We start from the raw sequence: 16,930 nt of genomic DNA on the forward strand, positions 1-16,930 counted from the left end.
ATTTACTGTGAGAAAATTATATTTCATGAAATATAATAAATAAATATAAAATTCAGTGGTTGCTGATGCATGGCAGACTGCAATCTGGTCATATTTATTTTAATAAACTGCTCTCTCAGAATATCTTGTGGGACAGAAAGAAGTCAAATTAAGTTCCCCAAAACTACACTATTACTTTAGTTTTAAAGAGTTTTACACATGGAAGAGATTAAGTTATTATCATTTCAGCTGAAAATTGTTCAATAAGCTGGTTTAAATAGCACCTGCCCACACAGCGCGGCTGTTTGCACTAAAATACTCTGGTGGATACAAGAGATTGGAGACAAACTGCACCCCTTAATGCTACTGCAATGGTGTAGTGCAGCACTACTCAACACGCGACACTCGAGCGATCATTTGCGGCCCACGTTATGATATCATCATCAGAAATATATTTATCAGCAGCCTATCAAATCGGTATGAATTGTGAGGTGTCCATTTTCATAAGGATTTATGTTAGTTCTTTACATTGCTGAATCACTTTAGAGAGGGAATTCAACTGCAAGAGCATGTTACAAATAAATAAATAAACAAATAATATTTGAGCATGGCTGATGTTATGAGAGTGATGGTTGGTCTGCGCACGCCTTCATACACAGTACATGTGCGCTCACGTGCGGTCTGTCAATCAAACATGCGCGCTTGCAACCTCACCTGAGACAGATTCGCACCGACTTTCCATTCGTATGTTAATATGCAACAATTCCATCTCTATATCTTACCTGTAGATGGCACCATATACCTTATTTCCAACGTCTTTGCCAAACGTGCGCATGGCAGGTTATATTGGTGTTTCTACACAACTCCTGTCATTTAACACGTTGATGGGTAATTTTATTGGTTCACTTGAAGGTAAAATAAGAGACAGTCTATATTATCCACACAGTGCTTTTTGTGTAAATCATATTTTCCCCCTAGTCAAAGCATGAGATTACACGAGTAAAGCACTATTGAGGGAGGGAAAGTTTTTTTTTTCCTTCTTAATCTGTAATATCACACCACTATTCATTACAAAAGTAATTATACAATTGGGAACACTTTAATTTGTTAACAATGTTAGGTAACCAGAATTAACAAATGAACTATACTTTTACAGTATTTATTAATCTTGGTTAATGAATTTCGATATACTGAGATTTTTAAAATCAAAAGTATATGTTAAGACTATGAACTAACATCTTTAACTAATATTGACAAAGAATACTGTAAAAATATTTTGTTAGTAGTTTGATCATGATACCCAATGCATGTTAACGAATGGAACCTTACTGCAAAGTGTTAAAACACAATTTAATCTATATTTAGGCTATTGGGTTTTGTTTTTTCACTAAACATTCGTCCATTTATCAGGGCTTTCTTTAGCTAGGCAGACCTCGATTTATATTAACGTTAATTATACTGAAAGTGAATTATATTATACTGCATAAATAGGACACAATAAACTATTGACCACAACTAGACAAATTGTATGGTTAAAGTCTCTCAATGTGCGATGAATATTGTCCAATGTAACCCACAGAAACTTATATAAATAACGCGTGTGAAAAGTAATTCCCCCGAATCTTCTCGAACAGCATTAATCAGCGTAGAAAGCAATAGTTTCCGGCGCTGCGCCGGAAGTGTGCCCCCGAGGTAAAACGGTAAAGTGACCGTTCATAGAGTCCGTGTACAGAAATTGCACAGAAAATCAGCATGAAATTGGTTTTCATTTGTATAAATATAGTAGTACTCATTGGTCTTGTAATAAAGAAATGGATATATGTGATAGTAAACGTATATCAAAATAATACCCTTTCAGTAAGCAATTAGAATATATATATATATATATATATATATATATATATATATATATATATATATATATATATATATACTGTAAAGGAATTAAGAGGTGGTGGCATAACTCCAAACAATGGAGGTAAAGAGGGGTGGACGATGTCAAAAGTTAGGCTATTAAAGACCTGATGTATAAGAGTTAAAGCATCTTCCAAATGACGAATTTAAATAAAAACGAAATGTATATTACATTATTATTATTATTTTTTTTTTTAAACATTATGATGAGCATGAACAGTGTTCTGGAAACAAGCTAGACCTACATCTGGGACTCCAATGTGTAGCAATTGAAATGTGATTGTAAATGTCATGTGCTTGAGTGGTGCAATCAAGACACTAAATCCATATTCTAGTAAGCCTTGGCCACCAAAGGCTATTATGTTTTGAGGGTGGGAGGCACCAAGTACATTTGAATGATTTTGTAGCACACAAGAAATTTCATGTTCATCTTCATGAAATTAACACTGCCATAAGCTTTCCATAATTTCAAGGACATATCAAGATGCAAAATCCTTTGAATACTTGTTTGGGTATGAATGTTATCAAAGTGTCACAGGGCTGCAACTGGTTTGTATATTGAGAATGTACATACTGCCAAAGTGGTTTTTCCTTTTTCTAACTTAATCTCTGAGAACAAGGCCAAAAAGGATAAACAGGAAGCCATCCGCACGGAGTGTAGTGAAATACAATTGATTATGTCACACAAAAGTAAATATTGCAATTTGAGAATTTTCATTTAATTGTTGATGTAGAAGGCTGCACTCAAACAGAAAATTACCAAACCCATGAAAGTCTGCGCCACCTCGTCTTGACGGGAAGTGCCATATAGGCCACAAGTGCCATGTCCACATTTTGTTTGTGTAGTCGTAAAGGTTTTAAAATAAACCAAATGTCTTTGTAGTTTTGTTTTAACGTGTCAGTGAGCATTTGTGTTAGGGGTGTAGTATTTAAAATGTCATCACTGTTTAGGTAAAGTTAACTGTATAAAAGGACTAGGCAAACTTTGCAGCAGCTACAGTAAATCAGTTAATCAAAGTACAGTGTGTTCTTTATGGATTTATACTGAATTGGTAAATTTAAAATGTTTTCAAAATTAATAAACAGGTATGAATCAAGGACAATTTTAATTTTCAATTGATCATAAAAGTAAAACAATGTACAGTACTGTTAAATATACTAGGCACATAAAAGTGATTAAAGTTTGTGGACTGCCCAAAGCAGCAGAAGATGGATGCAAGAAAGAGGCGTGCTTGATTTGCAGCCACCTATTGGCTATAAACTTATCAAGGAAAAGTAATGCATTACAGACTAAAGCAATAAAAAAATTTAAAAAAATAAAAAAAAAATTACCTTATTAATGAATACTACATTGATCGATGTATTTGGAAGGCTAATAGTAATATTATTGAAAAATGGTTATGGAAGTTTGAACAATGTGTGAAAATGACAGTAATTTAGCAATACATATAGATCTAAAAAATGTATTAATATGATAATGAGTGTTTTATGGGTTAAGTTGTCAAAGACATTAGACTATTTCTGAAAACATTAGACCCCGCCAATAAAACTGCCCATTTTTTCCTGAGCAATACTCAGTCGTTCCAAGCGAGACTGTAAGTCGATGCGCCTTCTACTGATTTTTGAATCCTCATGCAGCATCTCACTCACATTTGCCCTTTCTAATAAAGTGAGAATTTCAGTACACAAGAGCAGAGCAGCCTCCTTCAGCATGAAAAAGCTGATCAGCATGGGCACCTGGTCAGCCATCCGCTGCACCACAATCTGAAAGGAAACAAAGAGCATGAATATAGCAAGTTACATTTCAGATGTCTGACAAGTTATTGGTAAAAGTTGCATTATTAAAAACTAAAAAGGTCTACCTCATAATAAGCCTGTAGCATTTCACTGTACTGGCTTCTTTTGTCAATGCCAGGTATTTGATCCTCTGAAAATTTCTCCGTGCCTTTGCTAATTTCATTCAAGATCTTCAAGTAGATGGGATCTTGAGTGTAGATCATATTTTCCATTGCAAACTGCTCCAAGATCCTCTGCTCTGCCTTGGCATGTTGGCTTGACTGAATGTTGTCGATTTTGTTCTGTGGTTGAAGAATGGGGGAAAGAGAGCTAGATTTAACTAAAATAAAAATACAATTGCTGTATTTTTTGCAACTAATTAAGAGCGATATTTACCGCAGCGATACTTAGAAGAAAAGGGTAGTTCCGAAAACACTGATAAGAAACATCATTGAACTGCTTGATAATGATGTCTAAAAGAGAAATATATAAAAAAACGTACAGTCACAGGCATAATTCAGATATGCCAAAACTACTGCAGGTGTCATTCATTAATATACACGACTCGATGAGAGAGTCTATAGAATGACACAGACATGAAGATGTGTGCTGCTACCTTTTATAGCATTGAGTGATTCAATGGCTGGCTCCTTAAGTTTTGCCACATGGTCCTGCAGAACCATCTCAAACACTCGGTAGTTGCTAAAGCCGAGCAATTCCCTCCCTCTGTATCTCTGGCTGCATTCTTTTATATCGGCAGTTAAACCATTTACTTGTTTGGGAACAGGATAGATTTCTTATTAAATTAATTGTCTTTCATATGCACTTGCATCTCTTAGGTTTGTTTCACAGCGTACACACAAGCAGTGACTACAACTAAAGGCTCATGTTGTGCTTTCACATTGACAGTGTTTCTGCTGCGTAATATGTAAACGTTAATAGTTAATATGTGTGCCAAAATAAATATATGCTGCTATGGCATTCAGTGTGAAACAGACCTCAGAAAAGTACAACAACACTAAATTCTAACTCATATGTATGTTACTTATACTGACAGGGAAATTTTGTTCTGTTAAGATGATTATTCCACTCCTGGAATTCAGTCCGAAGTTGGACAAACAAATTGTCCTCAATGATCAGCTCCCCAGATGATAAGAACTTGATTTTATCAGTGAATCCTGTTAAGGTCTGCAAGAAAGACATGTTACATGAACCTGTTTCAAGTTCATTATCATTATATGGCAGCTGCGTTTTCTTGGAGGTAAAAAAAAAAAAAACTGGATAAGAAAATAATAGACATTGAAAAACTAATACAAAACAAATATTATGAAATAAGAGAGTAGATAGTGAAAGGACATATTATATTCAACAGTGACCCCATCATAGTTTTAGAGGTCCCTAAACACATTTTTAGCATTTATAGTTTAAAGTTAGTACCAAATACTGGAGGGGTGCTTCCTCAAAAATACTAAAAGAACAGTTTAATAGAATCGTTCCAAAACCGATGTCCTCTAAATATTGAATGATATTTCTGAGAAGATGATCATGTGATGGCTTAAGATGGTGAAGTTCTTACTTGAATCAGAAAGTGTCTTGCCCCCTGAGGGTCCTGTGGCGGTCCACCCTTACACTCCTTGAGGTCTTTTTTCAAGTCCCACAACTGCTTTTTTATCTGTTCATCGAGCAGTGGCAGTGATTTCTGACCGATATGGGTAAAGAAATCAATCAAACTAAAATCAGTCACACTTTCCCCACACATTTGTTACACATTTTAGATACTTTCATGCATTTTAATGACACACAACAAATGTGATTTGAACCACGATATGTGTTATTGCATTTATGTTAAACGCAGTGTTGAATAAAAAACAAACTTTCTGTAATCACAAAGTCACAGAACATTATTACTAACAGTGCTTGGAATATATATATGTAAAGTGCAAGTTGTGGATTAAGTAGGCATTATAAAGGGGCATAACTATAAATAGAAATAAACGTAATGTTTATTTCTTAGCAGACAAAGCCCCTACTCTCATGAGTCTATCAATGTTCAGAAGAGAACGGCAAGTTATAGATTTGTTTGACAGAAGTTCGACGCATGCTGAAATTGGTTTGGCAGATCGACAGCCCCCAAGAGATGGGTTGGCCAGCCCTGATTAAACCACTCGAGTCACATGGATTACTTTTGTGCTGCCTTTATGTTTTGTTTGGAACTTGAAAGTTTTTGACTCCATTGATTTACAATGTAAATTTTACATTGTATAGACAAAACAGCTGAGATATTCTTAACAATTTTGTCTTTTGTTTTCCGTAGAAGAAAGAAACTCATTTGAGTTTGGGATGCAATAAGGGTGAGTAAATCATGAGAGAATTTTCATATTTGGGTGAACTATTGCTTTAAGAACTAAGATCCATCTTTATCAGAAAACGCAGCACTAATCAGTAAAGTAATCTGATTACAATTTATATATGTAGTCAGAAAGTGATAAGTAATCTGTAATGGATTACGTTTGAGTCATTTACCCAACACTGATTATACATATACTAGTATAATATAATTACACTATTATTTAGAAATTTTTGAGCCCTCTCCCCCACCCCAAACCACTGCATAATAATATATAAAAACTTAGACAGATAATAAATTTTTTTATCCAAAAATCATAAAACATAGCATTTAAATAATAATATATAATATATCATATTTTTTTTAGAATGGGGAATGATACATAATGGTGGGTGCAGTAAGGGGTTGAGTGTATGCATCGCTCTCCACGGCTGTTTTCAAAGGTTTGACAGTTGTTCTTCACCGGCTCCTTGGCATAGAACAATGAAACGCAGCAAGGAGCCGACTTGCCATCTGTTGTACAACTGGTAAATTATGACACTTCATTACAGTTTCCTCTTCCTCTCTCTCTTTATCTCTCACTCTAGGTCTCGGATTGTGGCAAAAATATGTGTGTGAATAAACTGTGAGTGAGAAATTTAGAGACTTACTTTGATATGATCAATGAGATGCTCAGTCAGTCTGGCGGCAAGACATTTAATAGTCGCTGTTCCTTTATCCAAGAGGCATCTGTAGAAAAAGAGAGCACTTTTTTATGAGGTTGATGAGCTTGATGAGCTTGATAAACAGGCATTTTAAAAAACAGGCATTTAGTTGTTGTGAATATTACAAAAAAACTAACATTTAAAAGGGATAGTTCAACCAAAAATGAAAATTCTCTCATCATTTACTCACCCTCATGCCATCCCAGATGTGTATGACTTTCTTTCTTCAGCAGAACACAAAGATTTTTAGAAACATATCAGCTCTGTAGGTCCATACAATGCAAGTGAATGGTGATCAGACCTTTGTAGCTCCAAAAATCACATAAAGGAAACATAAAAGTAATCCATATGACTCCAGTGTTTAAATCCATGTCTTCAGAAGCGATATAAGAGGTGTGGGTGAGAAACAAACAATATTTAACACTAAATCTCCACTTTAACTTTTACTTTCTGATGTGAAAGTGAAACTAAACAGGCATCACATGTGTCTTTCAGATGTAAAAGTGAACATTAAATTGGAGACTTAGAGTAAATCTGTTTCTCACCCACACCTATTATATCGCTTCTGAGGATATGGATTTAACCACTCGAATCTTATTGATTACTTTTATGTTTCCTTTATGTGATTTTTGGAGCTACAAAGGTCTGATCACCATTCACTTGCATTGTATGGACCTACAGAGCTGATATTTTTCTAAAAGTCTTTGTGTTCTGCTGAAGAAAGAGTCTCTTGTGTGATGTATTTACGTTGCCATGATACAGAGGTAATCTCACGTTCTCCTCACGGTTGAGACATCCAGGATAAGCACACAAATGCACCATTGTGTGTAAAGCAGCAGATAAATACAGATCTAAACCAAAACTACCTAAGTTTTTGTACAGCATTCCTCCTCACTTGTTAATAGCGCTGCTCTTCCGGCTGTGACTCACGTGCCTCAGTTCTCACGTGAATGTGATTACGTCACACGTGCTTACCGCTGCTGACCTGAAGCATGATTTAGAGTTAAAAAAATACTTAAATATTTATCTTTTCACACCACAAGTGATCGTGTCACTTTAGAAGACATTAATTTAACCGCTGGAGTCATATGGATGACTGTCTGTGATTTTTGGAGCTACAAAAAACGGATCACCATCCACTTGCATTTTAAGGACCTACTGAGCTAAGATATTTTTCTAATTTTCTTCAAATGTGTTCTGGTGAAGAAAGACATACACACCTGGGACTTCATGAGGGTGAGTAAATAATGAGAGAATTTTCATTTTTGTGTGAACTACCCCTTTAAAGTGTCTTTTAAGGATGTCATTTGTGGAGAAAATGTTTTCCAATGGCCATTGTGAAGTACAGCCAGGATATGCTGAATATTTCAGTTAATTTCAGAAACACTGCCATCACAGGAAACAGATGGAATAATAAAAATAAAAAAACTTTATCTGGACCGGGCAAATCATGTCTTATGACCTTAAAGGTGCATTCAGTAACATTTGTGCTATGCAAAAACAGTTCTCAGTAACCAATGTGAATGCACTTGTGGTCAGCATGATTAATATATTCTGAAAGCATCCAATTACAGCGGATTATTTAGATAAGATTTGGAAGCGAGTAATGTTCACCTGGTCAAATGATCTTAACATGGCAGTGCTCATGAATGTGCTCGTAGTACCATATGTAGAATAAAGCAGAAAATAAGAGTATGATCAATGAGCAAGTAAATGGGACTGAGATGACCAGTCTTTATAAACTTCTCAAAAGTTTAGCAATTAGCACAAAAAAACCCAAAAACATTTAGGCAACAAAATTAACATTATATTTCCTTCAGATTTGAACCTGAAATAGTTATGATTTTCGAAGAAATGTTTCTCCATCCGTGAAGCCTCCTCCAGAGGAATTTTGTCATCAATCTGTTTTTGACCTCTACACTTCACCATGATGTAACCTTTGCGGAGAGGGATCAATTTGTTCTGGGCAATTGCCAAAATGTTAATTTCTGTTCCCACATCTATGAGGTCTGGCTTGGTCAAAATGGCTGCAAGAATGAAAAATAGTAATTTTGTCAAATGTTTTGCTGGCACATTCTCAAAGATTCATTGCAAGAGGTATCATGCTGATTATCTGGTACCTTACCTATAGTCCTTTTACCATCCAGATCTACTTCTTTTGCCATTTTTAATGCTTCTGTTGTGGCAATGTCAGTGTTACAAGGGACCACTACCATGTTTATAGTTTCATGCTTCTCAATATATTTCTTGATCAGAGATTTGGTCTATACAAGACACAAAGATTTAGTCTTAAAACTGAATGAGTATGGTAGGTTACTAAATGTGTCTTGCAAACGAGATTGCACTACCAACCTGGTTTGCAATATCATCTGGTTGTCCTTTTAATGGGACTCTGGCAATTCCAGGTAAATCGATCAGCGTGAGGTCACACACATCTGGTGACATGACCTCTAAAGTGATGAGTTCATCAGAGATTCCTGACCCTTTTCCTGCCAGCTCATTCTGGGCTGTAAAACACATACACTGCAGAATTAATTGTGTTTTGCCTTTGTAAACAGCAATCACAATTGAGTTCATCAGGTTGGCAAATATGTCTTAGTTATGAGGATCCTGGGCAGGTTTTTCAGAGTCACAGAATCAACTATTATCAACAATTTCATCAAAGGCCCTACAAGCTAAAGTGAGTGAGTGTGGTGACCGCACCTTTTAGTCATTTTTCAGTTTTTTCCTTTGTTGGCTGTAATATTTGATTAGGCATTATTTGAAAAGTTCTCATGTTTTTGTGTTTTTATTTTATTTTTTTATTCTGTTTTAAAATAAATATCAAAGCTGTGTTTCGATCCTCAACCTTATTCTCTTGGAGTCTAGTGTTAGTTATTTTGTGAATGCAGTCACAGTTAAAGAGGACATTGTTAGGCATGACGCAGCAGAGTGCCGGAAATGCCATCAGCCATGATTATATAGTATGGCCTCAAATGCCTTATTGCTTTTATAAAATGGTCAATATTACAATAAAAAAGGGTAAAAATTTCCTTTTTAACAATGCTATTTTATTAGCCAAAATAACCATCCTTCTGCTAGCAGACATAGTTTTCTAGCATAAGAGAACATTGCTATGCAATAAAATAATAGTGATAAAGTCAGTGAACAGATTTTTGTAGCACGAATGGAATGCTGTATCATCCAAACAGCATCCAAGAGTAGAAATCTCAGTTTTATAATACAAAATAAGTTTGTTCATTTAATTATTTGGATTAAAACAATAATTACTTTGGATTGAAATACTCTGGATATCTATATTAAGTATCCATAACACCAAAATGAAGAAACTGTAAACAGTTTTACTAACCGTTTTCAATGTGCTTTTCAACTAACGAAGGATCCCCAAATTCAATTTTCTTCTCTTTGTAGGATGTAAATGCCTTCCTGCTGAATCCACTCGCCATTTGGCCAGAAACATTATTAGGAACTGTAACATTACATGGTTAAATTGAATTGTAAGAATGATAATAATCAGACTTTTGCATGTAAGTGACATAAGTGATTTAAATCAAACACATACAGACTGTTTGCTAAAGTTACATTTAAAGCTAATTTACACTGTATAATTTTCAAGTAGGCCTACTCGTGGAAACCCTACTTAACTGGTTTAAATGTGTTTGATTTGGGTTGGAGCTAAATGCTGCAGGGCACGTCCTCCATGAATAGAATTGAATAAGACTTTTTTATTTTTATGTCAGATAGCATAAAATGTACATGAAGTGGCAACATCTAAATTAACTGGTTTTATTCATGTCAAACAATTATTTAATCTGACTTAATCAACCTGATAAAACACCAACAAAAGTAATTTTTATGGGTTAGATCTGTGGTAGAAATAAATCCTTGAGGTAACAATTGCAAGTTATAAACAGGCAGTATAGACACATAGACAGTGTACACATATCCTTGCATCTCAGCCACAAACACTAAGCATAAGCATGTTATTACAGTACATTGCTTTACCCAGAATTATAATTGTGTATCCTATCACACTAAACTATCAAAATCATCATATAATGTTTTCATCTCTATCAGATGGAAAGTGGAGAGGAAGACAGGAAAGGACAGAGGAGAAGAGGGGGAAAGGATCTCGAGCCAAGACTCAAACTCTGGTTACTTGCGGTGACCGCATCGTATCTGACCACTGCCCACAAGTTTTTGAAACACTTTATTCTTGCACTCAAACATAGACTTTAGTCTCACAAAGCACTTTAATCTTACAGTTCAAACATACAAAAAATTGCAAGCAGTTTTACTTACTAGCTTCAGCATGTTTTACAACTAATGATGAATCCACAAACTCGATTCTCTTCAGACGGTAAGAAATAATTGCCTTCCAACTGACTCCACCTGTGACCTTCCTCAACCTCAGCTCTAGTGGGCATCTGGTGACAATTCCTACACCGAACACAGTTCAGTTATCGCAAGCCCTTTTGACATTTAATTCTGTGCAAGAATTATGAATTATGGATATCTAAAAATCAGAATTCAGTAGTTAAAATACTAATTCTTGATTTCAGGAATGGAATTACTACTTGTGAAAATAAAATAAAAAATGTATATTATATCAGTAATTACATTTGCACCAGTAAAAATGTAAATACTGATTACACATTCTTTATCAAAAATACAATTTCAACTATTAAAAGATGTAATTTTTGATATTTGTAATTTTCATTAGTAGAATTCTCAGTGGTCTGTATTTCATTCCAGTAACAAATGCAATTACAGATAAACAGTATATATAATACATTTCTTACTAGTTGAAATTCCAATGTCATATATCAGCTATGCACTTCTATAGTAAAATTTATAGAATTTTAATATAAATATTTACATTGCTACTAGTGCAAATGTCTGTCCCTGAAATCAACAATTAAAATACAAGTTTACAACTAGTGAAAATGCTTTTTGATTTTTACTACTGGCAATGTTAATATGTTAATTTCAGATATCTATAATGTTATTGTAACTAGTAAGAAAGCATTTAAAGATATCTTTAATTACCCTTCAATCTGAAAACCAGATATCTGAAATACCAAATCTATGTTGAAATAAATTGACAGATATCAAAAACGAGCATTTTTACTAGTTGTAATTTAATTTTTGATATCAGGAATTAACATTTTCCCTAGTAAAAATGTAACTTTTGACATCAAAAATAATAAAAGAAAATCACGTTTAAAACGCGTGTCAGGTTCTTAGTGTCACAGTGTAGGGCTTTACTGGTTGTTTAGATCAATGTTACTATCAGAAATAATTAATAATTATTTCTGTAGTTATTAATTAATATTTAAATTAATTATTTGAATCTAACTCATTAAAACCTCATATGAGGCTCCAGCAAATGTAGTGCGCTACGTTTAGGAGCAAGTTTGGTTATTAGCAATAATTAATATTTATCAAAGATAATTATTAATTATTAAAATCAATAGAACATTGATGAGAATCAATGTTAGATTTTCTAATCCTTTAAATCAACAATTATCAAAGATAATCATTAATTGTTATTCACCGATGAAACATTAATTAAAATTAACACTAGCTTATTGATCATTCAAATTCAATCAAAGAAAATTATCAATTATCAAAAATCAATAGAATATTAATAAGGATTAACATTGAAGGGGCACCGCCCTGGAATCAGGGACTAATAACCGAATAGTAAAACAGTCTCAATATTAGATTGTTTTCTTAGGAAAATCGACATCCGAAGAATATCGATTTTCGGGAAAAAAACAATGAATGAAGGCTTGAATCCGAGCACTGGCATCCCGTCAGCATGACACAGGCGTATGCAAAACAAACCAAAACACTTCTCTTTGTAATATAAACAAAAGTTTATTTATGCAGTAATATCAATTAATAATTAATACGATGCAGTCAATAAACTTCCGACTTACAACTACAAACTAGACAGTGATATGATTAGATATGGAAATAAAATAATCCTATAACACATGAGGGTGTGTGTGTGTGTGTGTGTGTGTGTGTGTGTGTGTGTGTGTAAGGAGGGACGCGCACAGAATGGCGGACGTGACTCTCGTGGAGAGTATGTCACGCGAGACTTCCGGCCAGAGAATATGGCCGCGAATGTGGGCGGAGAGAAACCAGTCAATGGCGTCTACCATTTACCGCGTGTATCCGCTTGTATGATAGCTTAGGGACAAAGCTGAGCTTTATCACGAAGCTATCTACTAGCCAAAAATGTGTTCGAGAATGTTTGTGAGGGATCGCGCGCGTGTGTGTGGTTAGTACGAGAGAGAGAGAGAATTATGTGACGGCTCCAAAGCTGATTTCGCGATCCTGGGAGAGAAAGCAGCTGTTAGTTTATCACTCAGAAACGCGGTGGACGGCTCGTAAACCGTCCCGCATTCTTTGATTCTTTAATGGATAAACTCAGTTTGTCGGTCTCACCCGCAATGGTGGAAATGCACAAGAGTCCAGTGTGGTTGGACCACAATACAGCAAATCAAATTCGTGATAATTAATACCCTGAGTATTAATAATGAGCGGACATGACCAGACGTAAACCTCTTACTTGAATCGCACGAGGATGCAGAATGTGTGTTCATCCGTCCTTTAACTCAGACTCGGTTCCTCGAGGCTCGGGTGATGACGAGAGGCCGTTTCCTCACTCTGTCGGCGGGCAGTACGGCTGCTGATTCTCGGCGGGCTGGCGGAGAAATTAGCGACGTTGACTTGATTGAAGAATATATATATGTATATATGTGTGTGTACTGGAAGCTCCTGTCACCAAGACAAATTCCTTGTATGTGTAAGCATACATGGCAATAAAGCTCATTCTGATTCTTCTGATTCTGATATATATATACACATATATATATATATATATATATATATATATATATATATATATATATATATATATATATATAGTTTTAAAATATTGCCTAGTCTTTCTTTACTGTTTCCGGATGGCCCAGACACAGAGACAACAAGAGTGCAAATTGAATGAAATCCCAGATGCAGTTTATTGTGCTACTCTAATTCCAATCAATAATTACCAGAAGGAAAAAGAGTGGCCCAAATACGCATGAGACTCTTATTTTGAAATGTCTGCACTCCCAGTTGTGAGCTCAGAAGTTCGCGGAGAAAGTGAATCTGATTCAAACTGCTAACCTGAGCTCCTGAGTTCAAACCCTCAATTCTTTTCAGGTCATTTGGTCATGATTCTCTTGTGCTGGGTTTGTTGTTGCGTGCTGTGCAGCGAGCTTGCACAACAGAATGGGTGAAAAGAAGCGCGAGACACACTGATGCTCTATAGATGTATTCAATAATTCACAAGATGATATCTGACGAAACAGCATATGAGTGCACACAACCCGACTGTCACCAGTGGTGACTAGAATTTAAATGATTGTCACAATCAATTATATTTGGTCACATTTGCGACCATTTTAGTCGCGGTCTGGAGCCCTGTGATGGTCGCTCACTTGCGGCATACTTATGTCAGTCGCCGTTCCGTGGGACTGCGGCATCATGTTTCCTTTCTGGAAGGTTATGTCGTGTAGTGCGGCATGATGGGACTCTGTTCCCCATATGCGTTAGCAGAACGCAATGTCAAGTGTACTGAGTCGTAATGGAACATCTTGGTTACGTACGTAACCTTGGTTCCCTAAGATGAAGTGAACGAGTCATTGCGAATGCTGGCCGCACTACAAGACTCAGAGTTCTTTGAGGTGTGAGCGATGATGATTGATGCTCAATCATACAGATGAATGAAAGTGACAAAATTATTGCATGTAATGTGAATGTACGCTTACGCTATGTGAATCATAAGGGGCTTTCATGTAGCCTTAAGTTTTTTGGGCTGGAAACTGAACAAATGCACACAGAACAGGATTAAAATGACAGGCATCAGTATTAAACTACACATAGACCTGTCTATATATTAACAGATCACCTGGTTAGAGTTCAAGGTACCATGTACTTGTAGCCTTACTGACATTATACATCATGCAATTTGTTACTGCCTTGTAAAAAGACTATAGTTATTTTTCATATCAACAATTAAAGTTGTTAATGGTGGAAATGTAATCACTGATTTCAAAAATTAGCATTTGCACTAATTCATTAAATTCATTAATTCATTAATTGAATTAAATAGTAATTCCATTCCTGATATCAAGAATTAGCATTTAAAATAATGAAAATTAAATTGCATCAATTGCATATTATAGCTATTCAATCAGATGAAGTGGAGGGCATTGATGTGACAAGTAAATAATATATGCCTATTCAAAAACACAAAGAGCTGCTGATTAAATAAATATTTTTTCTTATTAGCATTCCATATATTTTATAATATTATCATAACTAGTAGCCAAATGAGAGAAAAATAGTCCTGACCACTCCCTCTCGGTAATGCAACTCCGGACAGTGCTTCCAACACAGAACTTTTTCCAGAACTCTGGTCACCGATCACTACAATAGTTGGCAGTGCCAAGTCCTTCTCAATGCCAAATGACCGCAGAGTGTCAATCAGATCAATGTATGGACGAATGTTATCCTCTAAATGACCGTGAACCTCTCCCCCCATTTTATGACTGTAAAGATTAAAAAAAAAATGTTTTACTTGTATTTAAATGTACATTTCTAATTGCTTTTTCAGTGCACATAGCAAGAAACAATTCTGACCAAAAGTAAATAAAATATTTATTTAAAAACAAATAACAACCAACCATTCATTAAAAATTAGCCTAGTTTAATAAGTAAAATCAAATATACACATACCTTTCCTTTCGAGAACTATCAAAGTCTTCATTATCATCATGAGCACTGCTTCTATCTATAGAAGAAGATGAGAAAACAGAAAACATGCCTGAAGAATTACTTGTCACAAAGTTAATTCTTATTGTTCTCTTAATTCTTTTGGGTGCCTTTTATAATTTCTGTAATTTCGGTTTCACCCAAACACAGTGTTTGGAGTTCCTTCTTAAAGTGTGAAGTCTTGCATGTCCAATCCAATTTATAGTGTGTCACGCCCTTGCATGCATTAAAAAGAAAGTACTTACAGAGTAAAACAGGTCAGACGTGTTTTCAGTCTAAAGTTTTTGGAAATCAGAAGGGTGCGGTGTGCCACAATAAGAGGACAGATTGCTGTATGTTCAGGCTTTAGATAAAAGTACAATTATAATTGTTTTTAATAATATAGGATCTTATGAGCAGAAGACTTAACGATTTTTATGCAAAATGATTCTAATCCAGGAGGTAAACTGATATTTTCCTTCCAAGTTATTAATTAAGACACAGAGGCCTGAAAAGAATCCATTAAAAGCTGCTCTGTTGAGTGTCAACCGTCTTGAGAACAAAGAGATTTTGAACAAAGAGATTTTCTGTGGACACACTAAAATTCCTCCTCATCCAGGTTGTAAATTAGGAATGCCCTGAATGTTTATGGTCATCACATGATTTAAAGACTACTCTTCTGAAGAAACACTCATGCAAGAAATCTAAAAGAAGTCCCTTTGTTTCTATCATTTAGAAACACACGAACACTTAAAAATGAGACATTTTCTATGTCACATGCTAAAACTAATTACCAAGACACAGAGCTAAAGCAGACTCCCCTCTGAGACCCTCATGTTTGCAATGGACAACACAGTTCTCTTTGTAGGACATCTCATCTTAAATCCATGAACATTTCACACAGTCACAGTACTTATCTGACTTAACCTTCTAAAATGCACAGAATCTACCTTTTTGTACCAAAATGTACACAATGCTTAGCCTTGCTAGATAATTCTGAAAATGATGTTGTTATGACCTGTAATCACTTTGCTAACTGACGAATTGATAATTTTAATCTTTAATCTTGTCTTATTCATGTCATATTACTAGAATGGTAACCATTCGTGATAAAGCACATCATGTTTACTATCGCTGAGACTCTTTCGGCATTTCAGGAATGTTTATGCTGATTAATTTTTTATATATTCAGTTGTATCCAAGATATATCAAATGTATGATTAAAACATGAGCAGGACATGGGAGTCTTCACAAGGGAGTCTTGCTTCAAAGCCCCACCTGGTCATTCCATCACCTATCCACCAACACAACAGACAAAGAACTATCCAACGTCCACGATCTTAACAGAGGTCCAAAACATTGATGGAACAACCAGAACTTCCTACAAAGAGCCAAA

General features: G+C 35.2%; 1 protein-coding gene across 3 annotated transcripts; it reads right to left on the reverse strand.

Annotated features, from left to right (window-relative positions):
- Window positions 1-2,402: 2,402 nt before the first annotated feature.
- On the reverse strand, window positions 2,403-15,827 carry LOC127437493 (interferon-induced GTP-binding protein Mx2-like). Of its 3 annotated transcripts, XM_051692441.1 has the most exons (14): window positions 15,520-15,826; window positions 15,136-15,332; window positions 11,023-11,160; window positions 10,070-10,189; window positions 9,073-9,227; window positions 8,846-8,984; window positions 8,549-8,747; window positions 6,667-6,745; window positions 5,246-5,368; window positions 4,725-4,857; window positions 4,286-4,441; window positions 4,066-4,142; window positions 3,756-3,971; window positions 2,406-3,657 (listed from the first exon to the last, which is right to left on the reverse strand). In XM_051692441.1, exons 1-14 carry the CDS (start codon window positions 15,603-15,605, stop codon window positions 3,424-3,426), a joined length of 2,052 nt encoding a protein of 683 aa, XP_051548401.1. In that variant the 5' UTR covers window positions 15,606-15,826; the 3' UTR covers window positions 2,406-3,423. The 3 variants fall into 3 exon arrangements, with proteins under 3 accessions (XP_051548402.1, XP_051548401.1, XP_051548403.1); XM_051692442.1 differs by lacking the exon at window positions 10,070-10,189 and having other exon boundaries at window positions 2,403-3,657; window positions 15,520-15,827; XM_051692443.1 differs by lacking the exon at window positions 15,136-15,332 and having other exon boundaries at window positions 15,520-15,675.
- Between the last annotated feature and the right edge of the window lie 1,103 nt (window positions 15,828-16,930).

The sequence above is a fragment of the Myxocyprinus asiaticus genome, chromosome 48 (genome assembly GCF_019703515.2).
Source record: "Myxocyprinus asiaticus isolate MX2 ecotype Aquarium Trade chromosome 48, UBuf_Myxa_2, whole genome shotgun sequence".
Lineage (NCBI taxonomy): Eukaryota > Metazoa > Chordata > Actinopteri > Cypriniformes > Catostomidae > Myxocyprinus > Myxocyprinus asiaticus.